The sequence below is a fragment of the Dendropsophus ebraccatus genome, chromosome 5 (assembly GCF_027789765.1).
Source record: "Dendropsophus ebraccatus isolate aDenEbr1 chromosome 5, aDenEbr1.pat, whole genome shotgun sequence".
Classification (NCBI taxonomy): Eukaryota; Metazoa; Chordata; class Amphibia; order Anura; family Hylidae; genus Dendropsophus; species Dendropsophus ebraccatus.
Genome location: NC_091458.1, coordinates 158,131,753 through 158,147,051, shown reverse-complemented (window position 1 = coordinate 158,147,051; position 15,299 = coordinate 158,131,753). Strand labels below are relative to the sequence as shown.

General features: G+C 47.5%; 2 protein-coding genes across 4 annotated transcripts in view; one reads left to right on the top strand and one right to left on the bottom strand.

Moving 5' to 3' along the window:
* Window positions 1-9,269, bottom strand: part of RHCE (Rh blood group CcEe antigens) — a 45,747-nt gene extending 36,478 nt beyond the window's left edge. The window contains exons 1-2 of one of the 3 annotated variants that reach the window (XM_069971716.1): window positions 9,001-9,269; window positions 3,825-3,912 (exon numbers count right to left, since the gene is read on the bottom strand). In XM_069971716.1, coding sequence (XP_069827817.1) covers window positions 3,825-3,912; window positions 9,001-9,014 — 102 coding nt within the window. In that variant the 5' untranslated portion in view covers window positions 9,015-9,269. Of the gene's footprint in view, window positions 1-3,824; window positions 3,914-8,426; window positions 8,536-9,000 lie in introns of those variants that run through there. The other 2 variants (XM_069971715.1, XM_069971721.1) reach the window with 2 other exon arrangements.
* Window positions 8,717-15,299, top strand: part of MACO1 (macoilin 1) — a 41,106-nt gene continuing 34,523 nt past the window's right edge. The window contains exon 1 of the mRNA XM_069971714.1: window positions 8,717-9,217. Coding sequence (XP_069827815.1) covers window positions 9,138-9,217 — 80 coding nt within the window. The 5' untranslated portion in view covers window positions 8,717-9,137. The remainder of the gene's footprint in view (window positions 9,218-15,299) is intronic.

Sequence of the window (15,299 nt, the reverse complement as noted above, 5' to 3'; positions counted from 1 at the left end):
CGACTCTGTACCCACAGTCTGACCCCCCCAACCGCTTGTACGTTTAGATAGCTGCTTTTAATCCAAGTTCTGTCCTGGAAAGGGACAGCAGGTGATGCAGTTATTGTCCTAAAAAAACAGCTTTTAAACTTTCAGCCCTGTGCCAAATGGCCGTGGCCTAGACTGTGTATGCTTTAGGCTGGCACAACCTCTCTGTCCCTCCTCTCGCCCTCCTTATCATTAGGAATGCTCCAGGCAGATTTTCTCTTATTCATCAGCTGTGAGAACACGGCACATGGGCTGGATCGTTAAGGCACCTGTGCAGTGATCACTGCAGAGGAATAGGAAATATCCTGCCAGTGACATTCCTAATGATAAAGAAAGTGGGGAGGAGGGACGGAGGGGTGGTGCAAGGTTAGGGCACAAAAACTGTAGGCCACGGCCGTTTAGCACAGGGCTGCAAGTTTAAAATTTGTTTTTAAGCCAATAACTGCATCACCTGTTGAACGGACCCCAGGACAGATCTTGGAGTAAAAGCAGCTTTCCGAAGGTACAAGTGATTTGGGGGGGGGGGGCAGATTGTGAGTACAGAGTTGCTTTAATGTGCCAGGAACTGGGGACAATGACAGCAGCAGTCATGCAGCTGTCTGCCATTAACACCTTAAAATGCTGCAATCTATAGCGATCATAGTGTTTAAGGGAGTCAGTGACAGCAGAAGTCCCTGACTGCAGGTTTCCCGATCACTTTCCCTGACAGGCGGAGGAGTAATACTTAAAGAAGCAGTTCACTTTTTTTTTTTTTCGCCCCCCCGGGTAGCCGCTGTCATGTATACTTACATAAGATGATCGGTGTCCCGTTCCCGTCGGTCAGTTCCGTCCCGCGGTGCCGTTCACATCGGGCGCGCGCTCACTTCCGCCGGCTGCTGCGAGTCCTCTTCTCTGCCCAGTGATTATACGCCGGAAGTCACTCGCTTCCATGCATTCTCTATGGAAGCGCGTGACTTCCGGCGTTCAAATGACAAGGGAGAGAAGAGGAGTCACAGCGCCGGCGGAAGTGAGCGCGCGCCCGATGTGAACGGCACCGCGGGACGGAACTGACCGACGGGAACGGGACACCGATCATCTTATGTAAGTATACATGACAGCGGCTACCCGGGGGGGCAAAAAAAAAAAAAAGTGAACTGCTTCTTTAACTCCATCCTGTTGGATCAGCAATCTTCTCATAGAGTGCAGAGTACTGATAATACTGATCTATGCTATGCAATGGAATAGCATTGATTAGTATAAGCTATGACTACATCTAATGATTGCATATATAAGTCTCCTGGGGGGGACATATAAAGTGTACAAAAAAAATAAAAATAGAAAATGTCTTTAACAATATAAACAAAAAACTGTCCCCCAATAAGCTTAAATCACACCCTTTCTCATTCTACAAAAGATTAAAAATAAACATTATAATTGTCCAATTGACTTCTGACATATATTTACATCATAACCGTTACACTCCCAAGTGTTATCAGCGGGCGTAGGCCTATCACCACGCCGTCTAATTGACAGTTTAAAAATTCAATATTGTCAGCTGCATATAAATGGTACTACAGCCCCAACGGGGGTGGTCTAATGCCCCCCCTCGCGCGCAATGACCCTGGCTGAGCACTCGAATACAATGGGCTCCATCGGCCAAAAGTAATCGAGCACTGATCTCATGGATCAATGCACTACATACTGTATATACTGCATTGATCTGTGATCCTGTAATTATAGATATTTCCCAGGGGGACTTCAACTTACTGTAGTTAAAAAAAATAAATAAAGAAATTCCCACCCCATAATAAAAGTTCAGATCACCCCCTTTCCCATTTTATAAATAAATAAACATATTTAATATTGCTGCTTGCGGAATCGCCCGAACTATTAAATTATAGCATTACTGATCTTGACATTTTTTCTCTCTCACCAGCCCTTTGAAATTAGGTACAAAGCAGGTAACTGCCCCAATAGTATATACCCCCCCCCATGAGCTCGCCCCCTGTGCACTCTCCCCCAGTAGTATATAGCCCCCCCTGTGAGCTCCCCCCTGTAGTATATAGCCCCCCTGTGCGCTCTCCCCCAGTAGTATATAGCCCCTTGTGCACTTTCCCCCTGTAGTATATAGCCCCCCCTGTGCACTCTCCCCCAGTAGCATATAGCCCCCTGTGCACTTTTCCCCTGTAGTATATAGCCCCCCTGTGAGCTCCCCCTGTAGTATATAGTCCCCCTGTGTGCTCCCCCAGTAATATATAGCCCCCCTGTGCACTCTCCCCCAGTAGTATATAGCCCCCTGTGTGCTCTCCCCTGTAGTATAAAGCCCCCCTGTGCGCTCTCCCCCAGTAGTATATAGCCCCCTGTGTGCTCTCGCCTGTAGTATATAGCCCCCCTGTGCGCTCTCCCCCTCCCATATAGCCCACCTGTGCGTTCTCTCCCTCCCATTTAGCCCCCCTGTGCGCTCTCCCCCTCCCATATAGCCCCGCTGTGCACTCTCCCCTGTAGTACATAGCCCCCCTGTGCACTCTCCCCTGTAGTACATAGCCCCCCTGTGCACTCTCCCCTTCTCATATAGCCCCCCTGTGCGCTCTCCCCCTACCATATAGCCCACCTGTGCGCTCTCCCCCTCCCATATAGCCCCTCTGTGTGCTCGCCCCTGCAGTACATAGCCCCCCTGTGCGCTTTCCCCCTCCCATATAGCCTCCCTGTACATGTCGTCCAGACAAAAAAAAAACAAAACACAACTTACCTAGCACCTCGCTCCCCCGCTGTGGCTATCGTCTTCTTGTCTCCTGTCGGTCCGACCCCCGGCTGATACGCGCTCTCTGGGGACGTCCCAGGGATTCCCCAGCAGAGTGCACCGCCGGCCTGCTGTACCGGAAGTACAGGCCAGCGGCGTACACTGAGGTCACTGGTGTGTGGGAATCCCCGGGACGTCCCCAGAGAGCGCATATCAGCCGGGGGACGGGTCGACACTGCCCCCAGCCCCACAGGTGTACTGAAATCTAAGGACAGTACGCCTATGGGGCGGGAGGCATTGCAGTGGGGGGGCGGGACACATGGGGGGCGCCGAATCCGGGCGGTTGTCGAGTCTGGCCAGGGGTCCGGACAGCTGGCCTCAGCGGTCCGGAACGCAGTCTGCCAGTTGAGGACCCCTGCTATAGATTTTGGTGCAAAAATGCGCCCTAAACCAGCTCTGTAGGTGGAAAAATAAAAGTGTTATGGCTGTTAGAAGGCGAGGAGACATTGCTTCGGTGTGACCTGGACATCTGTGCATCAATGACGTTTGGTCATGAAGGGGTTAAAGAGATGTGTTGCTTAGGTTTTCTTTTACTGAAAAAAAAAATAGGTACAAAAACATGGCTGTTTTTTTTTTTTGTACATTGTAAGGGCCCGTTCACATTAGGAATTGTTGGTAAAATTTCGCTTGGAATCCCCGCCCGCTATCTCTTTCTCTGGGTGGCCTTGCGCGCCTCCACGCAACTCTGCTCAAAGAATTGACATGTCAATTATTAGAGTGGAGGAATGCAAGGCCTCCCATAGAAGAGATAGCAGGCGGGATTTGGCGAGAAGTCCGCGGGCGGGGGTTACCAAACAGAATTTCTGCGTCGATTCCCTAGTTTGAACGGGCCTTTATGGGGGCTGCCATTTGCCTGAGCTGTTTTAACAGCATTTAGTGACATGCTTTGTAGCAAGCCTCATGAACACAGACGACACTAAACAGGACCTGTCTGCTTGAGGTGAATATGAAACATTACTGAGCGCATTCTGTGACTTTTGAAGATTTTTTATTTATTGCCTCTATCCATCGGTATCACCTGTTGCTGTAATTCTGTACAGATCACTTTACAGCAGTCTTCTCTTATCACCAGAGACAGAACAGGAAATCTCAGCTTCATTTTAGACCTAGTGGGAAAATAAAAACGGCAAGATTTCAGAATTAAAGTGGTACCCCGGAGGAAAATTTTTTAAATCAATTTGTGTCAGAGAAAAGATCACACACAGCTTTTTATGTCTTCAGCAGAAAGCAGCAGCTCAAAAATGGGGAACACGGACTGAACAGATAACAAGTATGGAAGGAATTGTTAATTGTCTCAACATGGGCACCAACTTATCAAAAGTTGTGTTTGAGTGGAATACCTCTTGAATTATTCCATAAAATATGCCACAAAACAAAAAAAGGAAAACAGTAAGATTGAAAGAAAAAAAAATATATATATAAATTTCAGGTTGGGGGGGGGGGGGGGTTGGGTTGTTTTTCTACAGTGTCCGTCATGGGGCAAAACTGACATTCTATCTACGTTCCCCAAGTCAGTACGATTATGATATCTAATTTTATATTTTATTTTACTATTTAAAAAAAATGCTAATTTTTCTTGAATGTACCACTTCCCTTAGTAAAGGGAGAAGATGTAAGTACACTGGGGATGGGGCCCACCTCTAGGCAGCGGTTTGAAAAATAGATAGAGCTACTGGAATCTATGCACTGTCAGGTTGTAAAAAATGGTAATGGGTGACTTACACTAGGGGACTTACTTATAGGGATCAATGCAGTACATAAGTACTGCATTGATCGATCTTACCATCATTCGATTGCTACAGGCTGCTAAAGGCAGAGCCACGGCAGCTCAGACAGCCTAGCGGAGGCCTGGGGCTGTCTGTGGAATGGATTTTACACTAGGGGACTTACTTATAGGGATCAATGCAGTACATAAGTACTGCATTGATCAATCTTACCTTCATTCGATTGCTACAGGCTGCTAAAGGCAGAGCCATGGCAGCTCAGGCAGCCTAGCGGAGGCCTAGGGCTGTCTATGGAATAGACCGAAGCTCTGGGCCGGGGGGGGTTAAAAGGGCCAGCTTACATATCTGAAGTAGAATGAAAATTCCGCTGCGGATATGTAACCCCATAGACCTTCACACTATATGGATCTGCAGCGGATTTCGCTATAGCTAGGAATAAGCGAATTTACAGTGCAAATATAGTGAAGGGCTTCGCTAGTCTCGGCAGTCGGCTTGTCAGATCTGAGCAACAGCTACAGGTATAAGTCCCTAATAGTGCTAAGCGAATAGTATTCGATTAAGAACTACGCTATTCGTTTTCGTTCGAATATTCGAACGAAAATGCAGTAAAAATTCAATTAGCTCTCCCATCCCCTGGCGCAGGGAGGGGGGAGATTGGCTGGATAAACTACGTCACCTCCTGAATAAAAGAATAGTGATGTAAGATTTGTGTCACTTGCTGGTTGGAGCTAGAGGGGGACAGACTGTATACCAGGGAGAGAAAGCTTTTAGGTGAAGTTAGGTAGGAAGGCGCCATGATCTCTACTTTCTATCGGTACCTTGATTGCGCATATGCGACTTTTTGATCACTTTTTATTACATTTTTTCTGGATTTGATGTGACCAAAAATGTGCAATTTTGCACTTTGGTTTTTTATTCCGCTTACGCCGTTTACCGTGTGGGATCATGAATTAAAAAAATGTTTATTTATTTTTATTTATAAAATGGGAAAAGGGGGGTGATTTGGACTTTTATAAGGGGAGGGGGTTATTTATTAATAAAAAACACTTAATTCTTTTTTTCACCAACAGTAATATGAAGCCCTCAGGGGGACTTCTATATACACAGCACTGATCCCCCTGGGGGACTCCTATATACACAGCACTGATCTCCCTGGGAGACTCCTATATACACAGCACTGATCCCCCTGGGGGACTCCTATATACACAGCACTGATCCACCTGGGGGACTCCTATATACACAGCACTGATCCCCCTGGGGGATTTCTATATACACAGCACTGATCTCCCATTGAGATCAATGCTGTGTATATAACAGAGCAATGATCCATCAAATGGGTGCTCTATTATAATGGTCTGCAGCAGACCATCTGAATGGATTGCCGACCCGGGATCAGCGTCATTCCGACACAGAGCCCTGGCCGGCTCATTACAACTGATCTCTCCGCTATAATCGTCCCATGTAATAGGGCCCTTGGTTGAGAAGGGACCCCCCAAAAGTTAGATGTACCCTGGCATGCTTCCTCTGCTGTCCTATATGCATCCAGAGGTGTTGGCATCATTTTCTGAGGTGTCATTGTGGACTTGGTGACCTCCAAGTGGTCTAATATTGATTTCAAAGTCCTGAGTATTTTTCTCCCATAGACTATAATGGGATTCGATATTCGATTGAATATACGAATATCGGGAGCTATTCTAATTGAATATTTCACTATTCGCTCATCTCTAGTCCCTAATCCTGTGCATAGTTGTGAATTACAGAGGGCATTACTGATGTGTGAATGTAGACAATGTAAGCACCTCTTATAGAAGAGCAGCCTCCTGACACTACATATAGAAGACAATGTACTGCCCCTGTTATAGGAGAGCAGCCTCCTGGCACTACATATAGAAGACAATGTACTGCCCCTGTTATAGGAGAGCAGCCTCCTGACACTACATATAGAAGACAATGTACTACCCCTGTTATAGGAGAGCAGCCTCCTGACACTACATATAGAAGACAATGTACTGCCCCTGTTATAGGAGAGCAGCCTCCTGACACTACATATAGAAGACAATATACTGCCCCTGTTATAGCAGCCTCCTGGCACTACGTATAGAAGACAATATACTGCCCCTGTTATATGAGAGCAGCCTCATGGCACTACATATAGAAGACAATGTACTCCCCCTGTTATAGGAGAGCAGCCTCATGGCACTACATATAGAAGACAATGTACTGCCCCTGTTATAGGAGAGCAGCCTCCTGGCACTACATATAGAAGACAATGTACTGCCCCTGTTATAGGAGAGCAGCCCACTAGCACTACATATAGAAGACAATGTACTGCCCCTGTTATAGGAGAGCAGCCTCCTGGCACTACATATAGAAGACAATGTACTCCCCTGTTATATGACAGCAGCCTCCTGACACTACATATAGAAGACAATGTACTGCCCCTGTTATAGGAGAGCAGCCTCCTGGCACTACATATAGAAGACAATGTACTCCCCTGTTATATGACAGCAGCCTCCTGGCACTACATATAGAAGACAATGTACTCCCCTGTTATAGGAGAGCAGCCTCCTGGCACTCCATATAGAAGACAATGTACTCCCCCTGTTATAGGAGAGCAGCCCACTAGCACTACATATAGAAGACAATGTACTGCCCCTGTTATAGGAGAGCAGCCTCCTGGCACTACATATAGAAGACAATGTACTCCCCTGTTATATGACAGCAGCCTCCTGGCACTACATATAGAAGACAATGTACTCCCCTGTTATAGGAGAGCAGCCTCCTGGCACTACATATAGAAGACAATGTACTCCCCTGTTATATGAGAGCAGCCTCCTGACACTACATATAGAAGACAATGTACTGCCCTTGTTATAGGAGAGCAGCCTCCTGGCACTACATATAGAAGACAATGTACTGCCCCTGTTATAGGAGAGCAGCCTCCTGGCACTACATATAGAAGACAATATACTGCCCCTGTTATAGGAGAGCAGCCTCCTGACACTACATATAGAAGACAATGTACTGCCCCTGTTATAGGAGAGCAGCCTCCTGGCACTACATATAGAAGACAATGTACTGCCCCTGTTATAGGAGAGCAGCCCACTAGCACTACATATAGAAGACAATGTACTGCCCCTGTTATAGGAGAGCAGCCCACTAGCACTACATATAGAAGACAATGTACTGCCCCTGTTATAGGAGAGCAGCCTCCTGGCACTACATATAGAAGACAATGTACTGCCCCTGTTATAGGAGAGCAGCCTCCTGGCACTACATATAGAAGACAATGTACTGCCCATGTTATATGAGAGCAGCCTCCTGGCACTACATATAGAAGACAATGTACTCCCCCTGTTATAGGAGAGCAGCCTCCTGGCACTACATATAGAAGACAATGTACTGCCCCTGTTATAGGAGAGCAGCCTCCTGGCACTACATATAGAAGACAATGTACTCCCCTGTTATAGGAGAGCAGCCTCCTGGCACTACATATAGAAGACAATGTACAGGTCCTGTTATAGGAGAGCAGCCTCCTGGCACTACATATAGAAGACAATATACTGCCCCTGTTATAGGAGAGCAGCCTCCTGACACTACATATAGAAGACAATGTACTCCCCCTGTTATAGGAGAGCAGCCTCCTGGCACTACACATAGAAGACAATGTACTGCCCCTGTTATAGGAGAGCAGCCTCCTGGCACTACACATAGAAGACAATGTACTGCCCCTGTTATAGGAGAGCAGCCTCCTGGCATTGTGCAGACATGAAGTAACAGCCAGACATTCAGGACAAGACTTCTCCATCAGTATTCGTGTATCAGTCTCCTCACACGGCGCAGCCTCCCGCTGTGGCACACCGTAGCTAACACACCCCCACAGCACGTCCCCTCACCAGCGGTGGGCGGGCTTTTCGGTCCGTCCCTTCATCCTGCGGACGTGGAACCCAAAACAAACCCGCCCATCACTCTGCCTCAAGGGTTAACGCTAGCTCCTCCTATTTCGACGTCTCATTGGAGAGCCTACTGTCACCCTCTCCTGTATCTGGGCTCTGATTGGCTCTCACGTTTGACACCTCACGCCCCCTCTCCTTTCACTACCTGGCTTCCCGCGCACAGCACTTGCCAACCGCTTCGCCCCGCCCCGCCAGTTTTTCCTCCTGTCTGATTGGTCCTGTTTGCTGTCGCTCATCGCAATTCCCCTCCCACACGTAGGGCTTTTCTTTCTAAGGCCACCAAAGCTTCAGAAGAACTCCTTGCGTCATTATTGGCAGCTTGCCCTTGTCTCCCATTGGCTCTCTTCCTTGTCCCTCAACTTGTTCCGAGCTGTGATTGGCTGCGCTCCCCGTCCCTCACATAGTGGGCCGGCCTGCCGTTTGTCCGGCCCTGGCTGCACCGTTGCTGAGGGGAGGAGGAGGAGGGGCCTCCATCTTTATTTCTTTGTTTCAAACCCTTTAAACTCGTTACTACCGTTCTCGTTTCATGTGTTTCCTGGTGGCTTTCCGGGCGGGCAGCCCCTGGTGAGCACCGGAGCGGCTGTGAGCGGTGTCTGAGCGGACGGGGCAGGCCTCGGGCGGCGGCGGCGGGAGGAGGCGGACACCGGGAGAATGAAGCGGCGGAATGCGGACTGCAGTAAACTCCGGCGCCCGTTAAAACGGAACCGAATTACCGATGGCATCTACGGCAGGTGAGTGAGCAGATGGGGAGCGCGGGGCGGCCTGGCCGCGTCTGGGAGGTGTAGGCCGGAGATGAAGCCTCGGCCTTTCCTGGCTGTCAGGGACGGCGCTGGGGGCGGCCCCTTACCCCTGTGGTGAGACCTGGAGCGGGGGAGCCGGCCGCTGTTACCCCTGTCACCAACCACTATTGCCCCTGTCACCAGCCACTATTGCCCCCTGTCACCAACCACTATTGCCCCCTGTCACCAACCACTATTGCCCCCTGTCACCAACCACTATTGCCCCCTGTCACCAACCACTATTGCCCCCTGTCACCAACCACTATTGCCCCCTGTCACCAACCACTATTGCCCCCTGTCACCAACCACTATTGCCCCCTGTCACCAACCACTATTGCCCCTGTCACCAGCCACTATTGCCCCTGTCACCAACCACTATTGCCCCTGTCACCAACCACTAACCACTATTGCCCCCGTCACCAACCACTATTGCCCCTGTCACCAACCACTATTGCCCCTGTCACCAGCCACTATTGCCCCTGTCACCAACCACTATTGCCCCTGTCACCAACCACTATTGCCCCCTGTCACCAACCACTATTGCCCCTTGTCACCAACCACTATTGCCCCTTGTCACCAACCACTATTGCCCCCTGTCACCAACCACTATTGCCCCCTGTCACCAACCACTATTGCCCCCTGTCACCAACCACTATTGCCCCCTGTCACCAACCACTATTGCCCCTGTCACCAACCACTATTGCCCCCTGTCACCAACCACTATTGCCCCCTGTCACCAACCACTATTGCCCCCTGTCACCAACCACTATTGCCCCCTGTCACCAACCACTATTGCCCCCTGTCACCAACCACTATTGCCCCCTGTCACCAACCACTATTGCCCCCTGTCACCAACCACTATTGCCCCCTGTCACCAACCACTATTGCCCCCTGTCGCCAACCACTATTGCCCCCTGTCGCCAACCACTATTGCCCCCTGTCGCCAACCACTATTGCCCCCTGTCGCCGGCCGCTGTTGCCCCGGCCGCCGGCCGCTGTTATGTATACATCCCAGGGAAACCTACTGTTGGCCTTGGCAGTCTGGTGGTGAGGGATCCTCCAGCTGTCAGGTTACCATACTGCCTGTATACACAGCCACCTTGATAGTTGCTGTCACCCTGTTTATGGCCGCCTGTACTTGACCGGTATATAATTTATAACTGGAGAGAATAATGATTAGGGAAACTCGGCGCTCCAGCTGTTCCATAACTACAACTCCCATCATGCCCGGATAGGTAACGCTTCTGTCGTCCAGGCAGGATGGGAGTTGTAGCTTTGCGACAGCTGGCGGGCCGGAGGTTCCCAACCCCCTGACCCAGATATAAAGGAGTTCCCAACCCCCTGACCCAAGTATAAAGGAGTTCCTGAAACTGGAAGTTCCTGACCACACACACACACACACACACACACACACACACACACACACACACACACACACACACACACACACACACACACACACACACACACACACACACACACACACACACACACACACACCTACACCTTATCCGATGTAAAATCACTAAACCGTATTTTTAAGCCTTTAAGGTGTCCGTTCACACATGGCATAGAAGCTGCAGGTTTTAAGTGTTCAGTTATCAATATAAATAATGGAACTTGATCTATAAACAGAAAACCATTGGAGAACTTGTGCTGTATTTCTATAGTGGTTCCTAAAGAAGTTGTCACCTGCAGGTCTTATAGCAGCGTATGGTAGGAGACCGGCCAACTGGGACAATTTCCTTGTGATTCTTTAGAGCAGGGAGGGGGAACCTTCAGTCCTCCAGCTGTGGCAAAACTGCTTTGGCTGTCCAAGCATAGGGCCGAAGGTTCCCCCTCCCTGCTCTAATAGATGACTAGCGTGGAATAAGACAGAATAGTCAAGAACTTGTGATGTTATGGCTCTTGGTTCCAGGACATAAGATCTGTCATCTAGGACCGGAGGATTGAGCAAAGGCGACCATTTGGGAGGCTATTCAAATAAAACACAAATAAAATCCCAAATTTATAACTTAAAGGGGTAGTTTGGCAAAAGAAAATCAACTGGTGCCAGAAAGTGTTTACATCTATTTAAAAAAATCTCCAATCTTCCAGTACTTATCAGCTGCTGTATGTTCTGCAGGAAGTCCCATGTCAGGAACTGTCCAGAGCAGCAGCAAATCCCCATAGAAAACTACACTAGAAAGAAAACTGCACTTCCTGTAGGACATACAGCAGCTGATAAGTACTCGAAGACTTGAGATTTTTTTTTTTTTTTTAATAGAAGTAAGTTGCAAATCTCTGGCACCAGTTGATTTTATAGAATTTTTCTGTTTGGTGAAGTACCCCTTTAATACCTAGGGACAGTAGCAGGGTGGAGCATGTGCGCTGCTGCTCCATTTACCCACTGGCCATGCGACCCCTGTTCTCATGATCAGACCCCGACCAAGCAGATGTGTATAGGTGGTAAGTTATAACCCTCTGATAATTTTCAACTTCTTGTATAGTGTAACTATTATAACAGTGATGGATGTGCTGCTGGCTGCATGGTTACCACATGTTGGTAAAAGCAGCTTTGCCTTCTAATACAGGGGCATCAAACTCGGGCCCTCCAGCTGTTGCAAAACTACAATTCCCATGAAGCTTTGGCTGTCCAAGCATGATGGGAATTGTAGTTTTATAGCAGCTGGAGGGCCTGAGTTGGACACCTGTGCTCTTAATAGATGATACATGACATATTACTATATTAGCCAGCATCAGCCCTTGTAAGCCAAACCGGGGGTGTTTATAAGCAGAGAAGTATAATATAAAGGATTCACCTCTACAGCTGCCTGTACAGAATAGTGCTGTGTGATGGTGGTCACAGCGTTGCTTTCACTTACTTTTAATGGATGCCCCTTGGAATATTCCCAACATGTAGATCCCATCCACATCAATGGCCGGGATAGCCTGAATTATGTCATTTTGAGACTTATGTGACCACTATGCTTTCTAAAACAAGATGTAGATCTAACAAAAAAGGTCTGGGGTATATATTTAGCTGAAAGTTTTCCATGGTCCGGGAATCGTATGTTTTTGGACGGATCTGTAGGTGCACGGGTTACAGCTGATGGTTTTAGCAGCTTTTAACATCATTGTGTCATATTCTTCATAGAAGTGCTTAGTTTCCGCTTTCCTCTCTTTTGGCCGGTCTGGTCGGGCTAGGCTCACATCTGTGTTGCCTTTTCTGTTCATCTTCTGTGTGTGTGTATATAATATATATTATATTATATTATATTATATTATATTATATTGGACAAGAACGGCACCCAGCCGACCACATTGACTTTAAAGGGGTTAGCGAAGGTTTAAAAAAAAAATGTAAAAACGCTGCCATTGTTGTCCGCAGTCTGTGTGGTGTTGCAGCTCAGGCACCTTGAAGTTAATGGAGCCGACCTGTAATGCCATACACAACCTAAGAACAGGTGTGGTGCTGTTTCTGGAAGAAAGTAGCTCTGTGGCTTTCCTTTTTTAATAAGGGTCATTTTCAGAAGGGTCATCCAGTTTCCCTAATGGCGTCTGTCCTTTAATAAACTTATATTAAAGGGGTATTACCGCAAAAAAAAAAATTTCAAATCAACTGGTGTCAAAGTTATGCAGATTTGTAATTTACTTCTATTTAAACATGTCAAGTCTTCTAGTACTTATCAGCTGTATGTCATAGACATAGATATGCAGGACATACAGCAGCTGATAAGTACTGGAAGACTTGGGATTTTTTTTTTTTTTTTATAGAAGTAAAGTAGAAATCTTTGGCACTTTCTGACACCAGTTAATTTCAAAGAATTTTTTTCCCTGGAGTACTCCTTTTAATCTTAACTGAACTTACAGATATGAGACTAGAATTCCTGATGGAGTCCTTATAATAACTTGGAGGAACGGTGTAAGACTAACCTTGTCAGTAGATTCTCTTATACTCTGACGCAGACTTTTATGACGGTGTGATAGCGGTCTTGTCTCTGCCCAGTTATTACTACCAGCAGCAACATGCTAATACTTGGTTACTCTTGTATCTGATGCTATGCTAATCGTATTGTACTGTCCTCATTCAGTACCTGCTTCTTGGCATGAAGTTATGGCCGTGGGAGTAAAGTCTTAAAAGGTGAACTTCGGCAAAAAAAAAGTTTTAAATCAGCTGGTGTCAGAAAGTTATACAAATTTATAAATTACTACTTTTTAAAAAATTCAGGCCTTCCAGTACTTATCAGCTGCTGTATGTCCTGCAGGAAGTGGTGTATTCTCTACAGTCTGACACAGTGCTCTCTTCTGCCACCTCTGTCCATGTCAGGAACTGTCCAGAGCTGTAGCAAATCCCCATAGAAAACCTCTCCTGCTCTGGACAGTTCCTGACATGGACAGAGGTGGCAGTAGAGAGCGCTGTCAGACTGGAAAAAATGCATCACTTCCTGCAGAGCATACAGCAGATAAGTACTGTAAGACTTGATTGTTTTTAATAGAAGTAATTTACAAATTTTGTATAACTTTTTAACACCTGGTAATTTGAAAATACTCCCCCCCCCCCCCCCCCCCCCCCCCCTCCCACTGGAATACTACTGTAAGGTGCTACTTTTGAATCATAGTGTATGCCTGGTTCCCTGAGGGATTGGGTTGTTTGCTGTCCATTGAAGCTTTTAGAGATCGAAAGTGGAAGTAGCTGCTGGAGGACCCTCTGTGAGCGTACGGTGTATGAGAGACACCATAGAGATTTTGCTCCACCCACCAACTCGGCGACAAACGTGAAAACCAGAGATGAAGCCTCTAGTGTAAAAATACCGTAAGTAGTTATAGAACGGCAGGGAATAGTGCTGCCTTCCTGCACACGCACAGGGCGGCCTATCCCGAAATGACAGTAAACTTGACAATTTATTCCCTGAAGAGTAAAAAAAAGTTATTTTAGTTGAGTCTATCGTAAGCGCTCATAGTGAGGGATAAGCCTGACCACTATTACAGCGTGAACTGCTATGAAAAGCCGACCAACACAACAGGCATGCATATTCTTATCTTAAAGGGGATCTGTACCAATCTCAATGCATATGACAACATTACAGCGCGTCCTGCTGAGAATTTGTAATGTGCATTGCAGCAGATCCTGGTGTAACATCAGCGTAACCTGCCATGTCATCTCCAGAAGGGTACGCCCCAGCTTCTAAGCTACATTAAGGGGTACTCTGCAATTTACTCTACTCAGAGGGTATGATTGAGAAAAAAAAAGAAAACTAAAAAATAAATGTTGATGGGTCTTCATAAATCTGGCATTCACCACAACACCCTGTCCCTGAATCTTCCCTGTGATTCGACACTTTGCCACCACCCCAGTACTTGGTGGCAGCGGACTGCTGAGGAAGGGTCCCGAGTATGAGGAAGGAGTTACCGTAAATATAAATGTGAGGGTGCATTCACACCATGATTCTGTAGTCCCATGAATGGTTACTTCAGTACCCTGTCAGAATGGGACGCTGAGGTATCGGTGCAGGGACTGGCGAGGGCACAGTTTACTTCCATGGCCCGGACGTAGCCAGCTGGCCTCTCCTGACATGCACCTTTAAGAATATACTTGCAAGGCTGAGTTTACACTGCGTTTTTGCAGTTAGTTTAACGTCTACATTTTATGGAAAAAAAAACGGATGCAATTGTGTGTCATCAGTTTTGTATCTGTTGTTTTCATTGACTTTAAAGGGGTAGTGCGGCGGTAAAAAATTATTCACAGACTAACACACATTACAAAGTTATACAACTTTGTAATGTATGTTATGTCTGTGAATGGCCCCCTTCCCCGTGTCCCACCACCCCCACCCGTGTATCCGGAAGTGTGGTGCGCTATACTCGCCTGTCACGTGCCGACACCCGTCTCCGATCTTCAGCGAGTGACGTCTTCTTCGGGCGGACGGCGAACAGCCCCGACTGTCCCGAATGCCGGCCGCCCTCTGCAGCGCCACCCGAAGCTCAGCCACGATTGGCTGAGCTAAACTGTGCTCAGCCAATCGCGGCTGAGCACAGTTGTGACGTGGCGGAG